Raw genomic sequence first — 20717 nt, forward strand, 5'->3', positions numbered from 1 at the left:
GCATGCTGCGTTTTGCACAATATTGCCATGAACGAGGGTCTCCCACTACCTGAACCAGCCCAGGCAGACCAGAAGGTGTGGTGCCAGAAGACCCCCCTCATGGACCGCCCCATCAAAGTGCCATCATGATGAGGCAACAACTGATTGCACGGCTTTAGTTGCAGTCATCGAGCGCCTGGCCATGGCGAGACTTTTTCATATCAAACCATTTCTTCTTTATTTCGGTGACATTACGAACTACAGGTGACAGAATTAACAGCACTCTACTCGTAATTGCTTCCCATTTCTTCGCTTTAGCGATCAATCTCAGAGCCCCTAAAGTTGTACTTTATGCGCCTTGATGCCATTCTCATGACTCAAACACTTCCTGGCACAGGAGAGAGGAAGCGTAGTCTTAGATGGTATTATTTTGGGTGTGGAGTATGCAAATCTACTATCCTCGTGCACCTGCACTTAAATACGCACGGGTGGCATTCATCATTTACGCAGGTCATTTACACACTTTTTCCGAAGTTAAGAGCATTTGTTGAATCCGACGTGACGTGTTTCGTACGAGACCTTCGTACGAAAAGAGTAAGAGAAATTTAGAATAAAAATACGAAAATGTTCTCGCATGAGGCCCAATGTCTATTAGCAGAAATGAAACATAATATACATCTCCAACACAGCAGAATCCCATGGAAATATGAACAATTATTCAGGCCATTGTATTTCAACACTGCAAAGGTTGCACAGCTAGATGGCACTTATTTCTGCTTCTTTTCATCAGCTATAAAAAAAATAAAAAAAAAAGATGAGAAAAAACAGTATGAGATGAGCCCAATGGGTTCATTTATTTAACATGCACCCTCAAAAGGTATTTTCACACAACCAATCATAAGTGCAGGTATCTGTCTTTTTAAGGAGCCACGTAATTTACAGTTGGCTCCCTAATGGCAAACAAACAGCTTGCTAAACCCCATTAAGAAAAGCAGGTGTGTTTGGATTCTGTTTATTCGTCTCATATAAAAGATGGCTTTAAAGAACCAGCAGCTACTGCACGTTGTTTTGTTAGCGCAAGAGAAAAAAAATTGCTGGGAGGACTTTGAAAAATTGAAAAAGAATCCCTTGATGACAAAAGATCTCTCTGATCGGGACAAGAGGGAGATTAGCTCCAAATATCAAACGAGAGATGAGATTATGCAGGAGAAGCCCGCGGAAAGTAAACCTAAACCCTTTGCCCAAATACCAAGGAAGACTATCAACAAAATCGAGAAACAGAAACTGGCTTGCCTTAAATTTCAAATAACCAGAGACATGTTGGGACAGCTTGGGTGACAACATCCTTTACTGCTGTACCCGTTTACCTCGGATGGTAGTCATTCCCATGTTTCACTGGGATGCGGTCATTCCTGCTGACTGACACACACACATAAACCAAACATTTGGTTTATTGCTTAAATTGGTGGTGAAACTTGGTGGGTGACGTGCAACTAATCACACAAAGGCAAAACTGTGTTCAGGACACATTAGCAGGTGCTAGCTTTAATCCAGAAGGTATAAAGAAGCAGTTCAATGTAGTTTTTTGCAGCTTTCTAGATTTTCTCCCCTCTGCCTTCCACACACTCCTGCTGCCCCACCCCCTTTTGTCTTTTCTTTTCTTTCTTTTTATACTGTATGCAAGTGTGTTGACAAAGAGCTCATGTTTGGGCTAGGTGAGCAGATTTCCCACCACTGTATCATAGCTGGGGCAGATCTGCTGTTTCAACACAAGGAAGAATTCTAAAGAGCTCACAGTAAAATGCTCCTGTGCTTAAAGATGGTTCCTGAAAATCAGCTGATCTTTATCTTCTCTGCACACAAAACAAAGCCCTGCTCTGTTGCACGGACAGTATAAAACCTTTCAGACCGAGTTTGAATCACACAAGCAAATAATATTACTTATTAGAAGCGAGCGATTTTTCTGATCAGCGTTGTGAGGCACCACTAATCAAATTGATCGGGTTGAATATCGGCTCATAACAGGCAATGGAAGCCCGGTACCCATCAACTCTGTCACCAAAAAGCAGCATAAGTGTGTGGCTAAACTACACGGAGGGGAATCACAGGTAACGAATAGCTGGTGGCTGACTACAGTTTGAAATATGCTTGTTTTTTTTTAGACAGACAGAAATAGCACAGTGCAAAAATGTCTGTGTGCAAATCAGCCACCACAAGCTGCGGATGTTCTGTAGACCGTGGTGAGGTTTTAGTGCCACCTGCAACTTAAGTTTGCATCATCTGAGCGCCAACAGTGTTTTTTTTGTAGTATGCGTGCGCGTTCTCCAGCTTTGTCATGTGAAGAAAGCATTCAATAGCAAACACTGTCAAGGCCTTGTGATACAGAGCTGCTCCCTCTTCTGAAAATGTCAACGTCTTCTTCCAGTTAAACTGGTGGGGGAAAAAAGGAAAGAAAGAAGAAAAAAAGACGTTGTGAAGCTGTAATTTTCGGGATGTCGTATTAAAAAGTGGAAGCTATTCTTGGTCAGCATCAAAAAAATACATCGACACCTCAACCCGCTCTTCTCCAAACAAAGCCACATAGCTGTGCATGAATGCATGGCCACCACACGTCAATTACACACCGAAACCAAGTGAGGCTTTATCAATATGAAGCACAGGCAGAATACATGAGAAACGCTTTAGGGATAAGATGAGTAAACACTGAATATTGCTCAACGTGCTCTTCTCGTGAAAGTAAGCTGGCTAACTCCAGCAAACAACTTTGGCCCAACATGTCAAATAACTCTTCTCCAAGCAGAAACGGAACAGCAGCGCCATCTTTGGCGGTTGTGAAAGCTGCTCTTTTCTCTCGCAAAAGCCCCAGGGTAAGGGAGCATCTGGATATTGAATTTACAATGGAGCAGACAATGCTTGAAGTACACAGGTTCAATGGGACTGCTGTCAGTTCACAAGGGAACTACAGTCCATTACCTTCTAAAGCTGCCCCTTAACTTTCTGTCCCACTCTCCCAGTCTGTGTCATCCTCATGAAGCTCTCGCACTCCAACTTTGTCTGCATCCCTCTTCATCATCTATTTATCTCGGCAAATATCACACACTCATTCCGCTTTGTTTATCATAAGCCTTTACAGTCTCTCTGTCTGGCTCTTTCTGCCCTCATCTCTGCCTTCAGCTCTCTCCTGTGTATAGCTTTCTCGTGACTCATCTCTCGGGCAAATCTAAAATCTGTTGCTCTCTGTACAGCGAGTCGTCCGCATTGTCTGTCAGATATTTCACAATTTATGCCCCTTCCTCTGCCTTCCAGAGATAAATCGTTGAAAAGAAAGAGCGTTTAGTCACGTCGCACCAAGCACATCTAACATGACACAAGAAAAAAAACCCTATCTGTGCAAACAGTTACGTGTAAAGTGGTTGATGGAACGGCCCAGTCCAGCTGGAATTGTAGCTGAGTGACAGCCACCATCATATACCATGTACATTAACGTGCATGATGTTTTCATAACGCGTGCATTTGCTAACATCAAGCTGCAAACATGTATGCGCACATGCAAAGTCAGCAGTGGGGCAAGGGATATTCTAAATCAAATATTAATGTAGGTGGACTGGACAGAGGCTCTCAGATGAGCCCGGGAAATGTGCGCACACACAAACCCACGCACTGAAAATCCATTACACAAGCAAGCAATCAATCAAACAAACAAACAAAATCTCTCGCCACCACCCTTTAGAAAAAAGAGCAGCCTCTCCCTCTCTATATACACCCGTCACTCTTCTCCCCCTTTTTTTTTTTGTTTGCGTCTTCTCTTTATTTGCTTAATCCGTGTCCCTGTTGCTTGCTCAGCGCCGCCCTCTATGCAATGTAATTAGGCCCGAGTCAACAACGGTGTGCGAGAGGTGAGCTGTTTATCACCATAACACAATGAATAGACAGTGCAACACAACCCAAACGCATTCACGAGCACAAAAGGAAGGATAGTAAACAAACAGTCCTGACCTCTCACTCAACCCTGCTTTGTTAGAACTCGTGCATGCGTGCGCCCTTCCACACACGAGCAGTGGGACAGGTAGGCCGGTTAGTTTGAATGGACGCAGCTTGGGAGAGAGGTTTCACGTGGACATGATGCGTTCACGCTCAACTGGGGCTGAGGCTAACGTGAGTCAGGGGATTTGATTGGCTGGCGCTTATGCTGCTGCTTGGAGAAGTTGAACTATTCTCGCAAAGCAAAGCAACAGACCCAGAATTCAATTCGGCGACGTATGACGTCACCCAACTCAAAGCGAATGAAACGGGAAGCCATTGGCGCCTAAAACTCGTATACGGGAATCCAGCCAAACTGCGTTATTCAACGAGCCTTCCATGCGTCCATGTGTGCGTATAAAGAGGGAGGCGATATATGTATGTTTGAGGGATGCAGCCAATGAGCTGCACACAGCTCTACGGTTAACTGAAATCTTACAATTTTCAGATTAGATGATCACAAAATAAATATGGATCTGACATATTTCTTACAGTCATTTATCATCTTTTAATGGCATTAAGCTTTGCTGAGTGTAATGACATTCATTGTGTAGCTAGACTGGACACAGCAGTTTGTCCGAGTGTGTTTCCTGGATGTTAAACAAAGCTCTCCTTGGCTCAGCGTTTCTCAGCAGGCAGCAAAATCCAATATTTTCCATGACAAATAGTGATTTAAAGATCAGAAAGATTAAACAGAGAACCTTATCTGTATTTAGCCTTGGTGTAGTCTGCTAAAGTTTATCATTTCTCTGGAAAGCATCAGGGAGTGTCTGCTCCGCAGAGTTTTCTCCTTGGCTGTTAAAAACTCAACTTCCTCCACTCCTTTAATGGCGTCTGTATTCAAGCCCGATACCAACGTTAGATCAGATCAGTTCCAACTATACCATATACCCATGCTCTGAAAGGGTTCCAATGCGTTTCCATCTGCAGGGAATATTGCACATATTAAAATAAATCCTAAAAAAAAAAAAAAAAAAAAAAAAAAAAAAAAAAAAAAATCACCTGAACACGTTGCTTTGGGGGTTCCTGCTTCCCTATCAAATCCCTGAAAAACCTTGGAGGAATCTGGACTTAGTGGTTCTCCACACCTGCTCCTCATCAGTCCATAATAACTGCAGAAAAGAATGGGTGACATGGCTTTTGTTCAAAGATTCAGCATTTTTACATGGAGGGAACAACAGGAGTTACTAAAACACCAACAATGGCTTCATTCTATTCAGACTGAGTCACCAATCCCAATGCCCTCTCACTAAAGCAGCTAAATGCAGCCGATACATGACAGAATGAAATTAAATAAGTCGTAATTTTATTAAAATAGGCGATTTTCCTAATGCAACACCTTGAAATGACTTCCATGTGTGTACATATTATTTCAGTTTGACTTAATTCTTATTCCCTTGTGAGATTCTTCTATTCCATCACAGTCAAAGACGTGCCTTGTTAAAAAGTAAATGTAATTGTGTCTTAATTAACCATGATATCTTTGATCTTTATTCCAGTGCAGTGGTTTATGCTGTAAAAACCTGGATCAGCTGAATCAGGCAAAACTCGCTTCTTCCGGAACTTCATTATCTTAGTAAACTTGTTGACTTCAGCCTCGAATTATCAGCCGTGCTGTTAACTAATCTGGAGAGAAACCTTGTGATTGACCCACATCAGCAACAGGGATGTTCCAAACTAAAACATCCTTATCACCAAGACTCAAAATGTGTCAGCGATTTTCACAGCGCGTGGGAGCTGAAACTCAGAATTTAACCGTGGGTAGTGTTTCTGAGCACACCGTCTCCCCGTGTCACGGATCCAATGATTTGTGTGGCCGAGGACAATTACAAACCATGCAGCTGTTCAACCTTGCAGCCGACCTCGGCATCAAAAGGACAGAAGGGGCTTTCCCAATGACTTCCAATGGCAATGAGCTCTGCATACCATCAGTGTGATATAGCTCTTGATTGCATCATGAACTGTGGCTTATGAGGGATTGACTCCTAATCTGGCGGGGACAACTTCCTGCCTCACTGACCACAACGTCTCTGATTTTGAGAGTGTTTTAAATACATCTCCCAGTGACTCAGTGTTTGGCAGAGATTCTTCCACAGAGCGACAATGGAAGTGACAGTTAAGATAAGAAACTAATTCATCTGTCATTGGAATAGCGCTAATTTGTGGTCATAATGGCATGCAAAACATGCAGGACGGTGCGCATTTATCTGCCATAAAGTACAGATCAAACCAAGGTTCCTTATGAAACCTTTTAATCAAAATACCCACCTTTATTAACAATGACATAATTATCTGACAAATCACTCCAGTTATAAACTGCCTAACCTACTGGTTACATCAGTTAGTTGATTAACAGACCGTTTCCATCTTCTTCAAGCGTTGTGAACATGGTTAACATTGGAAAGGTTTTCCTTGATCTTACCGCTTTAGCTTTAACCGAAGACCAACTGAACATGAAACTAATACCAAAGTTGAACATGGATCGGTTCTGACAAGACTGGAACTATGGCCTCCTAGGTGAAAATCACATTTTAAAGCCTATTGCTCCTCTTTAGCCACCAAAGTCGGACTCAGTCAACAGTTAAATATTCTCACATTGCAGAGGCCGACGTACATCACTGCCCCTCACAGTTCAAAGAAGTAGTGAGATTCAATATACTGCAAATACATACTGTATTTTACCCCTAAAAGACATGATCAGAGCTTATGAAAACCACTTCACAGGAAGACTTCAACTTAAACTGGAATTACAGCCTGATCAAACAGATCTAGATATTTATCTTCCCTTTCTTTCACCTTCTCTGCGGGGTTTTTCCCAATAAGGAAAATGTAGAAAGTAGACTCTACATACTTGGATACAGCAGACTCTGGCACACATACGTCCTCTGACACATGTAGCCACAAACAGTCCACACTCACTCTGCTCTCGTTATGGCTCAGCAGATGACACTCCGCTGCTATTTATAGAACAGAAAAAAAAAAGAGGGGGGGGGGTGACAGGGAAAAATCCCACCTCTTCTCTCCTTTTGTGTCTCCGTCTCTTCCCAACAGGCTTTAGCTGAGGTCACAGAGGATGTCAAAAACAGAGAGACTAACAAAATGAGAGAGAGAGAGAGAGAGAGAGAGAGAGAGAGAGAGAGACGACGACAGAAAAAAAATCATGCAGATGCACTCACACTGTATCTGTATCTCTCTTGTGGTTCTTCAGTTCTATTTCCAGGAATAAGATAAACTTGTTCACCCAAAAAACATTTCTGTTCAACAGACTTCTCCCCAGCATCACTAAATTTCACTTGACCTTTCACATCATTCACTTTATACAACAAAGCCAAGTGAGGATAAATATAATCGGCCCACCTGCCTGTTCGTCTGTCTTCTAGACTGTGAGTTAATGGGGCGTATCCTCACCACCATCCACTCTCAATGATTTCTGGCAAATGCAATACTCACAATATGGCTGATTCTAGTGCGTCCAGACAAACACACTTAAAGAATGCACAAATCATCATCATTTATAAAGAAATAAAAATTCAGGGAGAGAATGATTCATGACAGAGTTTTCCCAACACACAGACTTAAGGGCACAACCCTGTAAATACTCATGCATAATGGGGGTATGGGGTGGGTGACACACACTGAGGAATGACATCTTATCAGTGGAATGTGGGGAATCTGGGAGGGATACAATGAAAACAGGGAGCTGCCCCCTCCTCAAATACACACACACACACAAAATAAGAGGTGAAGACAAAGACAGAAACAGGAGTTCATTTGTATGTGTACACACACACACACACACACACACACACACTCTATAGACAGACTGAGCACACACAGCAGAATGGTCTGTGCACAGACAAAAGCAAAAGCAGACTAAACACAAATAAAAGGACATGACACACACAAACTGTCGCTCACACCTTCACACAGGCATATTGTTGGAGAGCAAGCAGCCTGGATGTGCAGCCCGGGTCGCTTTACGCTGATGCAGACAACGGGCAGTGGAGAGGCGTGATCTATTTTAGACTGAGGTCACACACCACCTATACCCCTCTCCTGAGACACACAGGTCTATCAAACAAGCACTCAGCCCTGCCATCACGAGCCGATCCGCAATCAGACAGCGGTCTGCAACGGCACACATTTTCTGCTTTGCTCCCTTCTAATCAGGGGAGTCAGTTTAAATGTAATTACCGTCTAATCAAATTCCCTAACTGCAAAATGTGACCTGAGTTTAACCAGGCGGAGGGCGGGTTTGTGAAGCTCGATGCTAGAATGTTGTTGATGAGCCACCATCCATTTCAGGTGCGAGCGATGTAGCCCCGAAGGTTCCTCCGTCAGCACCCAACAGAATTTTCAGAGGATTCATAATCTGATCCCAGATTTGTCACTTCAGGCTCAAAACAACATGACCCAATCCCCTGCCTCTGATCTGCAGCTGTCAGCCAATCGTGGCTTTGGATTTCCAGGAAGTGATTACTCTCACAATGTCGGTATTGTTTAGCAGCTTCCTGGCAATAAATAGAAAAAGGGAGAAATACAAAACCCCTATTTTCACTAATGAGGCACACACTTGCATGTAGTCATGTAAATCCTTTCTTCTTTCGGGCTAGCACTAACTAAAAATATATTAAATCATTGGTGTGGTGGTATTCTGGGGTCAAATGCAGATTTTGTACTTTTTTCTACTTCTAGTGTTGTACAAAAAGTGGATATCTGGGCAAAAGTAGGCAAAAGTCTGTGAAATCTAAGAAGCGGAAAAGTGGGAGTAAGATGGTGAAAGAAACACATGACAAAAGGGAAATAATGAGAGAAACAGACTGATGGATGTTGAGAGACAGAAGTGAATTTAATCCTAAAATGCAAAGCTGGGATGGGAAGGAAAAAAGGAGAACGTGAGAAGAGAATAAAAAAAATTTTCCTCAAAAAACATGGCAAATATCTCACTGACCAAGTCATCTACCATCTGTCCGATGCAGTCATTGTCCCCAACTAACCCCGTCATACATACACACAGAACCTTCATCGAGTGTGACCACACACTGCGTTTGCTGTGAGTAAACGTAACGCACACATACACACTCCCCGTTTCCAATTAAAGCAAGCTTTAATCGCAAGAAAGCATTTTGTTACCCTGCGAGTGACGCAACCCCAGAAACACGCTCGTTCGACAGCATCTTTCATTTGCTGCGTGACTTTATTATGACGAAGGTGCCGAAACATCTTCGCCACTCAGATCTGCATGAACGCACGCTAACTCACACCTCCGCGCTCAAACCGGGCTGAGGAATAGGTTTGATTCTCGTTTTTCTAAACAAACACAGAGAGGGAGGGAAAAAGGTCAGTCGCTTTTTTTTTTTTCCCACTCTAAAGCACACACACACACACACACACACACACACACACACACACACAACGTTCCTAGCTATGAAGCTTGATTTATATGCGTGTGATGAAAGGCTTCACTCCCATGGGTGGAAGGTCTAGCCTATATGCAGTATTTTTAACCATGTTTGAGTGACTTTGTACTAACACGATTATACTTTAACTCTTCACGAATAACACGACATGCCCTGAAGCTTGGGCCATGTGACACTTCAACTGTCCACTGAAACCGATACTAATGAAATCTGAAAGGCAGGATGGCCTGACCTAACAGTTCAACATTAGGGGAAACCCTGGTGGTACACACACACACACACACACACACACACACACACAACCAGAGAGTAATGCGAGTGAACGGAAACAGGGATGGTTTACATATGAGGAAGTGCCAGCTTTTCCGTCTCTCTTCCTTTGCAGCTCGCAGCTGCTTTCAGGACAGAGAAGGAAAGAGTGCAGCCTCATGTCAGTAAAAGCAGAGGTGCGTGTATTACAAATGACTATTGCCTTAGATTTGAGGCTGCTGGTCTCAGCTGGGACCTTTGCGCTCTTCCAATGAAGCTGTGGACCACAGACTCCATCATCTGGACAGAAATCGGGTTTCCTGATCTTTGCACGCACCTCATTTCTACGCCGGAGAAATTCATAAAAGGAAAGCCTGAAAGCATATAAAAGTCTGGATGCTGGCATTCAAAAAGGGGTTCGGTAGTTCAATTAAGCAGTGAGCATGGGTTAAATTATAGTGTAGAATTCACTTTGCAGCAGCCATTGTTATATCTGAGCAGACTTGCGAGTCGTGACACAGTTAAATATTTTCTGCTGCTTTACCATGATCTTTCATAAGCTCTCTCCCATTAACCCTTCATTTGTAACATTTGCAACACATTTGACCTGAAAACCAGGCCATCAGGATCACAAAGGCAGGACACATTTGCAATGGAACACTCTTATCAAAACTAATACACGTAATTCAAACTTATCTGGAGCGAACTTTCAACATGAAGGCCCTTTCTGTACAGATTATTTAGTGACCTTATTTTTCCTCAAACGTCATTATGACTGGCTCTAACCTTCATCCCAAAACAAGCACTGTTACACATTTTTCTCCATCAAATGCAATAACTTTGATGCAGTTTCATGGACTATAAATGGGAGAAACTCTATAACACTTCAACGGTTTGTCAAAACATTGTACAATAAAAGTCTGTACTCGAACAAAACGAAAACAAAGTATTCATGGCAAATCCACTTTTACAAGCCTGGATTTGAGTTTTCTCTGTGAACGGCAGGGATCCATTTGGCCCTTTTCTCTTTACTTTTCAGACTTTTGTAAAAAAAAATATACATATATATAAATCTGCTGGTACATGTGATTGTTCAACGGCTTTCTTCACTTTGGAGGCGTTTCTGTGTTTTCCAACCGGTCAAACAGTCTGCAGTAATTCTACTAGTCATCTTCTTTGCCACTCAAAGTGTGCATAGCACTATTGCAGTCACATGTCTGATGACATCACGTGCATTCCCTCAAATGAAACAGAGATTTCCTCTGCATCCCCCTCTTATCCTCTGTCATCTCCAGATTATCCAACATCAGAGCAGCACAGTGAGTGACTGTAGTCCACGGCATCCTCTTGTTTCATCACTTATAAATCCAACTGGCTGAGGTCCGTGACCCTATCGGAATAAAACATCTTACCATGGGGGGGTTTTAATGCTCAATCGCGTTTCAAAGTTTGTTGCCGCGCGTGTACATTGTCGAGCTGTTACAGGTTGCTGCACTCTCGCTTTGACGTCGGGTCCCGAAAGTCTCAACGATGCCCTTCATTCCTGCAGTTCATGAGGCAGCAGACTTGTTTGGCGAGTTGAAGCACAACATTCACTTGTTTTACAGCTGGATTTATTACAAAAGAACAGTATTGTTCACGTCAGGTCTCGACCTTGTTGTGCAAACTGCCCGAATTAAACACATATTGTATCTTTTTTTTCCGCCAAGTAAATCAAATGTAATTGAATGACCATGATCATTAGTCTATTCGGACCAACAAGCATTTTACCAACAACTGTGCTGTAGCTGCTGGTGATTTTCCACCCCGACTGCTGCAGAGAAAGTGCTCATTCCAGCTATAAATTCTGTTTCCAGGTGGTTCATAAATGACTTTTTTTCTGCACAGAACGTATCACATTGAAAACACGGGACATATCCAGCAAGTTTCCACTCTAATCTTTTTTGTGATTAAACACTTGAGCTCATCTGCAGTGAAGCCCAGCCAAACAAATAACTTAACAATCCCCAAAAGCTCCAGCTGCCGTATGTGTACGCACAACTACAGCCACTACACGCACACACACACACACACACAAACCTCCCTTTACATGCACATACATGGTGCTTCTCTAATTGCTAATAAAGGAAAAGGAACTAAGTAAATTATTTGTAGCTGGCATTTAAAACATTTACAAGAAAGCTTTTAAAGTGCAAACACGGTTTCCATTCCTTTATGACGCATGTCTGTGTGTTTTGGGGGTGGCCAGTAGTGCTTTAAAGCAACTTCAGAATCACTTAGCAGGGAGAAGAAGCCTTCGTCCGAGGACTTGACACTACTGCAGTTTGCTGTTTTGTCAGGGAAATCGGATCCGCTGGAAAATCTTTTACACCTCAGCTCTGCAAGCCCTGTAGTAATCCAAGGTCATTTACCTTTCAGTAAAATACTTCTACTCTTCTATACCAGTGTCCTCGGATACATCACATCCAGGTTCCCTAACCCAGCATTGTTTGACCTTTGGACGCGGGTGATTTAAGCTCGAAAAACATCACTTTCGGACAAGCGTTTTCCCTTCGCTTTAAATCAAAAAAAGAATGCTTGTTAAGGCAAAGTCTTGCAATCAGCACAAAGATAAAGATAAAGCGCCACAGAGAATTCTTTGTTCGGTTAAAGTGACTCTGGGGCTAAAAGGCTTTTTAAAAGTCTGATTAACAACCCTGACAAGCCTCTCAGTATACTCCTTTCTTTTCTGCCTCCTGTCTCTTTACCAACACGTGGAAAGCTTTTAAGGCCAGTATCGGCTTAAAATGGGTCATCACCAGCAACAATGTTCAGCAATGCTAATTCTGGACACCGCGAGCCATTTTTCTCAGCATTTTTAGATGCGTTGCTTTCCTGCCAGTGTCGCAGTGCTTATGACTGAAATTCTTTGGTATGAATTTGGAACACAAGATCCATTTTACACATATCAATAAAGAAATTAAAAAAAAAAAACTGCATTACTGCAATAACTACATACAGTATGTCAACAAAGCTGTTTAAGTTTCCCACCTCACAGACTTTAGAGTGTGTGTGTGTGCTTGAGTGAGGTGGGGGCTAATCCCCCCCGTGTATGCATCTTTCCAAGCATCCTCTCACTTCAGTTCCTTTGCGCTTCTCACACTTTTCTTTCCTTTTCTCATTTGCTCCCTGAACATTCACCCTACCCGTCCTCTACTTCTCGCTTGAGATTTTCCCCTATTCCCTTTATCTTCAAAAACCACCCGTGTTCCAAAGTTTTATTTTATTTCATTCGATGTAAACCCGCTTGGGTCCTCTACCCCCCTCGGCTGAAGCCATAGGTGGCCGATTTCCGGGCAGACTCCAACTGATCTCTGCTGAAAAAGAAAAGCTGAACTCTGACCCTCTACCCCTCCTCCGTCCAGCTAAAGTCTCTGCCCTCTTATTGACTAACTTCTCTCATTACCTCTTAGATTCTAATGCATAAAGATACTTATATGCTCCATGACTGCAATTGTTTTTTAATGACAAACAGTACAAAAACTCAACGTGATCTTGTCCACCCAATACACGCTGTGCTTCCCCCACCAAGAAATCCTGTAGCTGACAAAAGTCCCAAACTAAAACAAAATAAATAAAGATCTGTATCCAGGATATAATCATTTCCAGAATTCCTTTCATTCCTTTCAGTCACTGCCATCCGTCATCCCCCATCCAGTCTGACGAGGCATCTTAAGATAAGCTACTGGGTGACCCTCCTCCTACTCACCACTCCCAACTATCTATTCATCATTATAGTTTGCTCAAAGCTTAAGCAAACTTATCAGCTCCATCTCCCCTCCGCTCTCCTGCTTTGTTTTCATTCATCTGAAAACCTCCCCGGAGACAGAAGTTAACCTGTTGTGAATCAGATGCCGTGAAATGTAAAGACTCAACCACCCAAATCCATGTCCCACACAATCACACACAGAGACGGGAGGACCGGAGCGACTGCTGCTCTCTTACATTTGCATCCTGCAGTGACTCAAAGGGCTGGAAACACCAAAATGCGCATATTCCTACATTCAGAAAGCCAATAAGTTTCAAATGATCCTGACTCCCACAGATCTCCAGTTGCCATGCCCACCCAGCAAGTGAATGTGATTGGTTGTAGTGTGCGTGTGTGTGTCTGTGTGTGTGTGTGTGTGTGTGTGTGTGTGTGTGTGTGTGTGTGTCCCTGCACGCATGAATGTAACTTTACCCCCAGCATTCTGCCACATGTCAGCAGTTGCTCCGTCATCTTTGATGAACACATTGACAAAACAGCCAGGCTGTGTGGAAGAGTATTTGTCTCTGCATACATTTAGATGCTCATCAGGTGTTCAATTCTTAGAGGACACATACAAAGCGTTATTTAGTCAAGCTATTATTTCTGCATCTGCTTAACATAGCGCTGTCGAGCGTCACCACAGTCAAAGAGCCGGACAGATATGGGAGCGTAAATGAGAGACGTGTGACAGAAAAGCTCAGCCGAGGCCGAACGTTTGTTTCCTGATATACAAACTGCCGTCTCCTGGACGCGGAGCGTTGGGCAAAGCCGGTTTTAGCCCCTGGGACTCAGGAAGACTCGAGGAGCACCTTGTGATGGAGATGACAGGAAGGTAACCACACGCTGCCACGGGAAGTATTCACAAAGGAAGAAAACACCACACATCTGCAGATGTCTGACCTCATCCAACTGTTTCTGATCTTAATTAAGCCCCAACTGCATAAAGAAAATGAAAATGTCTGATCAACTTGGCCAAGTATGTCAACCTATATCATACTTCCTAATATACCCTCGAAATCAGCCGTTTGCGTCTCTGGCACAGTATTTCATCATTGCAGGCAGTTCCACGTGAGTCCATGTCAGTGTTTTCTCCCTCTGCTAAAACCTCAGCTCAGTCAGAGCCCTGAATGTCATATGACCGGCTGAGACTGTTTTTCTACATCTCCAACCGCTGAACGCAACTCTGGCTTTGAGCCCACTTTTCAACAAGATCTTTCCCTTCTGACTTCCTCACCTTTGCCACCAATTTACACTGACCCCGCACTCCCTCTCATGCCTGTTCTTTAATCTTGACGCCCCACTTTCCCTTCAACAAGAACACGGCTGATGGCAGAGGTTGCATCAGTGCACAGCGCTGAGGCAACGGCCTCGCGCCTTGAAGAGAGGGATTTCTGTTGACCTTCCCACGTCAACAGTGACGACGAGAGCAGCACAGACACTTGTGTCTTCACCTTGCATTCTGCAGATGTCACGCAGGCATGTTCAGGATGTTTGATTACCTGCACAGCAAACACAGTCATCAGGAAATCAAACCTACTTACATTTAAGCCTCAGTCACTTAGCTTCCTCTTCCTCTTTCAATAGGTATTCATGCAATGCAACTTGTGGTGGTGGTAATCTGATGCACCTAAGCATCCGTTCACACACATTGAAAAACCAACCGTTAGCACCAGAGACTCAGAGAGCGCATCCGCAGTGACAACACGAAACAATGAGTCAGAGAAAAAGAGTGTCTAGGTGGCCAGTATTGGTGCTCTGAAGAGAGAAAAAAATCTGAATGAAACGCTATACCTGCTGCCTGTCAGCAGGGTCTCTCTCTCTCGATCTACCATGCCTGATATAATGGGCTGCCAAAATCCAAGCATAAATGCGTGCAGCTTTAGCAAAGATGTAATCTGTAACACTATCTCAGTCTCTATAAGACTGGTCTTGGTTTGTATTTATAGAGAAAGATTTGGGTGGGCAAGACGTTCTCTTGACCTGTACGAGTGAATCAAACTAAACAAAGACAGACAAGAGAAGAGGTGACTTTTCACACTGGTTAGTGACAGTAACAGACTCAGTCGGATAGACGGGAAGAGACGGCACAGGCACCAGTCTTCTGAGTCTGGGCTTACCTGGAGCTCACACCACGCCACTTCCACTGTAGTTTCCGTATCCAGTCCCTTGTACACAGTCTTAAAAGACCCTCTGCCAATCTCAATGTCAAATTTCAGGAAGCGTCCGTCTGGCGAAGTCCCCACGGCTTTCGTCTCAGCCTCCTCTATATCTTCTTGCACTCGTTTCTCGGCTTCTCTCTGCTCTGCCCGTGCTTTTGCGAGCCCCCTCTCCTCCTCCGTCTCCCTGTCTTTCTCCTCTGTCGGACTACCGACGCTCCCCTCGTCCACGCGTTCGATCACTTTACCCCCTTTAGCCACCTGCTGCGAGTCCTGAAGCCCTCTGGGATGCAACGTAACTTCAGGCTGTTTGCCGGTCGTTTTATCTCTAACATCCAATACTGTCGGGATGGGCTCTTTTACTGCCCCGTCTACACTTTGGTCAACAGCGCTACTGCTAGGAACAGCAACTGATGCAACGCTCACACCTGAATCTCCCTCAGCGATTTGTATGTGCCCCGGGGCCACTGCCCCACCAAGCTCAGGGTAAGGCTTAAGACTGGTGCTTTGCAGATAGGAACCTCTCGTGTCCTCCTTGCCTTCAGAGCGTTGATCTCCGGTACCGGGCCCTGAAAGCTGTGGAGACAAGAAGGTGGGAGTCCCTTCACAGTCTGGAGGTGAGGTGAGGATCACAGCTGCTTTGCTGGGGAGGTCCAGAGCTGTGGCATTTGAGTCACAAATGACGCTCCGACGGAAGAAACGGTGCTCGGCTGTTTTGGAGTCTCTATCCATTGTGTGGCGCCGGCGCTGCACCTCGGGCTGTCCAACGATCTTCTCCACGACGTGCGAGTCTGAACTAGCAGAGCCGTTCACATTCTTGTGGGGAGTTTGAGGTGAGGGACAGAGGGAGGCTGAGGATGCAGGGGGGAGTGGAGCAATGAATTTCACTGCTTTGTTGCTGCTGTTTTCAGACATTCTTTCACAAGGCTCAGACCACATAAGAAGAAATGGTACTAGTATAAATAAGGATTTCTTTTTACGCGAGTAATTGGACAATACTGTTTGTGTAAACTGTCAATTTGGACGTAGACCTGTAATCTTTTTTTCTTTCTTTTTTTGTCTCACTCAAACTTGTGATCAAACCTCCAGTGAAACAAAGGTGATTGGTTGGGATTGATGGGAATAAACGAGCTAAATCCCGCAAACCTCTCTGTGATTTGCAGTTTTTTTTTTTTTTTGTGGACTTATCAACTCTGCTTCCTCTTGAAAAAGTCTATCGTTTTAAGAAAACCACCTGCAGTTCCTATAAGGCCCTTCCATACAGGGCTCAGGGAGGCCCCAGGTGAGAGGAAGGGGCTTAAAGATTGGGGAAGGAAGAGACGACGGGCAGTCAAAGGAGGAGGGTTGCAAGCACTGCAATGAGGTGTCAACGGTCGAATCAACACCCAAATCCATCCTGCTGCCAACATCCAGACAGGGACGACCACGACATGGAAGGATAGCAAGCTGATCAGACCGGTGTGGCCTCCGAGATAGAAAGTAAGAAGTTTGAAGTTTCGGTAAGACGAGGATGAGTCCTCCTCAGCCTGTTGAGTGCAGGACTCTCTGGAGAAGTAGCTGGCCTGTCTGGTTAGGCCAGGCAAAGGCTAGGTGGGCCTAGCCAGGCCCGCTTGGTCTGCTCAAGTCCTTGTCCCTGGAAACAAGAAAAAAAAAACAGAGATGGAAAACTGTAAGATTGTCTTGTTTTCTTTACACACACGCCCATACATTCCAAAATGTACCATCCGCTTCCTCTTGACCTCATAACTGATCCAACTACCTTCAAGGAGACCTCAAGATACTTGAGTATTAGCCAAAGGGAATGCTAGAACATACTGTACAAGCTGTGAGATACTCAAACAGCTTACTGGAATTTGCCCACTGCTGTGATTGACACAAACAGGGCTGGGGGGGTGAACACTGGCCAAATGCTGCAACAGTACTGGTTGCATTGATAAATCTGTCATCATCCGAGACCACTAATCTAACATCAGTCTCCCTTTCGGACGTCGGCGAGTGAAAAAAAAAAAAAAAAAAAAGCTGGGTTTTTGCACCAGAAAGCAATTCGTCATTCACCTCAGAATTACCTGAACTACCTTTGTGTCGTTAATGCAGTGGACTAATGAGGGGAGTGTGCGCCTAATTGCTCCACGCTGACCTCGAGGTTAGGCTACCCTGTGGCAATCCAGCAGCTCAACATGAGAGAGGAGACACACTCAGAGCGACACAAATAGAACGACTGCACAGATACTGAATGTATAACTGAGGACGACGCTCAATATATTACTCAGCATATTAAATTACAGGCAACACGGCCAGCAAGAAATATGCTTACTGAATTTGCAAGTAGCCTTACATAACAACCTGCAGATAACTTTGAGCCGGTCATCATCACTGGCACAGATGAGCAGCAGCTGCTTTGGTATGTGTGACGCTCGGAATCATTCACAATAAACGCCATTTATCTTTAAAACAGCCCGCGGGTTTTCACGCACGTCTTGTCGACACCGACGCACGCACAAGGAAGAATGCTGAGCAATTACGACCTCTTCATTTAGTCACCTATGGAGTCTCTTCGATCAGTTCAGTCGAGTTTTAATCGGAGTTTACATCTACAGCAACGCGTGCAACGGAGTGCGGGTCAGTGAATTTACAGCGTCACAAAACGATCAAGCCATTCGGTGCAAAGCCAGTTTATATGGAAGCATGTAGCACAGAGAGTGTCGGAAAGCATATTTATTAAATTTCTAATCCAATTGCTTTTTGTAAGTTTCTTCATATCATCTCAATTAAGGGAAACGGGTCAAAGACCAAAGCCGAAGAGGCCACGGTAGGTGTGTACCTGAAGGCCACTAAGCGCCGTCTGACAGCTTCCTTGTGCCTTGTTTTGTAAGTGAAAAATCTTTCCTGTTCATTACATGTGTAATGGAACAGCACACATGCAATGAACAGGTTTCAGAATTAGCAAGAAACACAGCCACTGTTTTCACATTCACTGGCTGCCCTTGAGGTTAAGAGAGCTAATTTATTCAGATGTCTCAAGTGTCAGGCGTACGCTGTACTGCAGTGACCGGCTCAATATTGATCAGTGAGGTAATCCATTAAGACTCTGAATAAGATGACACCGACTGGTGACTTAATAATGAGCGAGCTATTCTCAATGAAGCGCACACTACTGTTGAGTTTCATCCAAGTCATGAAAAAGAAAAAAAAAAAAAAAAAAAACACTTCAATCTAGCCCTCTCAAGAGGACAGCTGCTTTCCCAGCCTGATTCATCTGTGCGTCGGGGCCCAGACAGCAGGGCACGGATGCAGCTCACTGTGGAATTTGGACCAACGTTAAACCTGAATCATTCACGGGAAGCGCTGAAAAACATGGCTTCATCTGAAGACGATGACATGCAGCCACAAAAGATGAGGGCCATGATATTTTACAGTGATTTCACAAGAGCTGGGGAGTGCTGTAAGGTGAAATGAGGAGCAGAGGCTTATGTGTTTACGAGCGGAAATAAAAAAAATAAAACTTTTCCAAGTGTTAAAGGCAGACAGTAAAATCCTCAGACACTGTAAACACATTACACTTGTATATATCTCATATCAAATCAATAACAATTGATTCAAATTAGAATATTGTTTCACAAGTGTTACATTTGTATCATGATTGCTGTCCTGCTAAGAAACAATATGGAGACATCACTTTAATAACCAGCAATCAGCCTTACTGGCAGTAGATGTATTTCATAGTCATATACATTACAACAGTGATGTCTAAATATTGACGTTTTGCAGGAAATTGAGCAGGAAAGTAAAAGTATCTTGTCCTAATTTGAAATGTTGTTAAAACATGGATTTTTATTTTATTTTAATTTAATTTTTTTTTGCAGCATGAAGACATAACCAGTCCAAACCAAAAGTGGAGTTAATAACTTTGCTAAGGTGCTGCCCTTTATAAATATGATGGGGTTGTTTTTTTTGTTTTGTTTTTTTTTTTAAAAAGGAGCTCAGTAAGCAAACCCAAAGTTGTAGAGTGGTTGGCATCAATTTCGGGGTGTTGCGCCTCAATTTCTGACCCCATGCATTTTAAGTCGTCTGGCAAAATATCTCTTAAGTCGGAGTAGTTGCCAACTGGTCTGCGAAGGATGCTAAATGATGATAATGTCCCTGAAACGGCAGAGTAGCAAACCATGCAGTGCGGGGTTCACTGCTGCCTGTTGAGGAACTCACAAAAACGAGGCTACGCTGCTAACTTTGCTCACAGGCTAAAACGAGACGTGAGAAACCGCCGGTCAAAATTCCGACAAAAGCTTCGTGACACAACAAAAATGAAACAGTTACCTCTCACATCGGTGTGGGCCGTGTCAATACAGTTGAAATATGAAAGAAAGAAAGAAAAAAGAAAAAAAAAACTTGATAAACGAGCCTTTAACTCCTCTGCAGTGGGGGTCCTCTCCAACACTCAGCACAAATGTCACTATGGTGCGTCACGTTAAAGCCACAGCTGGTTTCCGAAAAAAAAAAAAAAAAAACTACTGGAAAAAAATATATATGTTACAATTTACAGACAGCAGAGCTGAGCTCCAACCCCTTTAAACACGGGCCTGGAAGCGACGCGGCGAACTGTACGCGCAACAAGCCGACAGACAGACACCTCCCACAGCCCAGAGATGCCAAGTTCGCTCGCTGGTGTTGCGGCGGCTCTGGTACTACTTTCTGTCTGTCTCTGTGTTGTCTGTGTCCGGGTCCGCAACCAAAAGGCAACAGCCTCACTCAAAGATGCAAAATCATAATCCGCATCGGCATTCGGTCCGCCTTTCCCACCACCGCTTTATTCCGTAAGGCTTGTGCAATGCAATAAATCCACTGTGATCAACTGTTATTCCCCATCAGACAGCGGCTCCGTCCGTTCTGGGGGTCTTCTCTGGCGATGACTCGTCAAGGCAACGGCTGGGCTTTCACAGCAGTGCCGCATCAACCGCCCACCGTTAACCCGGATGATGGCGGAAATGGGGCGGCCTTTCAAAATAAAACGAAAATGGTTGAGAACTCAAAATCACCTCAGCTCACCGAGGTGACATCAACCAGTTGAAGGCAGCTTGCCAGATGTATAAACCATTTTGGCAGGTGATT

General features: G+C 44.0%; 1 protein-coding gene across 8 annotated transcripts in view; it reads right to left on the reverse strand.

The window, feature by feature from the left end:
• wnk1b (WNK lysine deficient protein kinase 1b) overlaps window positions 1–20541 on the reverse strand; it is an 84719-nt gene extending 64178 nt beyond the window's left edge. For all 8 annotated transcript variants that reach the window (XM_075471809.1, XM_075471806.1, XM_075471808.1 and 5 more), the window contains exons 1-2: window positions 19926–20541; window positions 15573–17244 (exon numbers count right to left, since the gene is read on the reverse strand). In XM_075471809.1, the coding sequence (XP_075327924.1) occupies window positions 15573–16550 (978 nt within the window). In that variant the 5' untranslated portion in view covers window positions 16551–17244; window positions 19926–20541. The remainder of the gene's footprint in view (window positions 1–15572; window positions 17245–19925) is intronic.
• Window positions 20542–20717: the final 176 nt, after the last annotated feature.

This window comes from Odontesthes bonariensis, chromosome 8 (genome assembly GCF_027942865.1).
Source record: "Odontesthes bonariensis isolate fOdoBon6 chromosome 8, fOdoBon6.hap1, whole genome shotgun sequence".
In the NCBI taxonomy this organism is placed as follows: Eukaryota; Metazoa; Chordata; class Actinopteri; order Atheriniformes; family Atherinopsidae; genus Odontesthes; species Odontesthes bonariensis.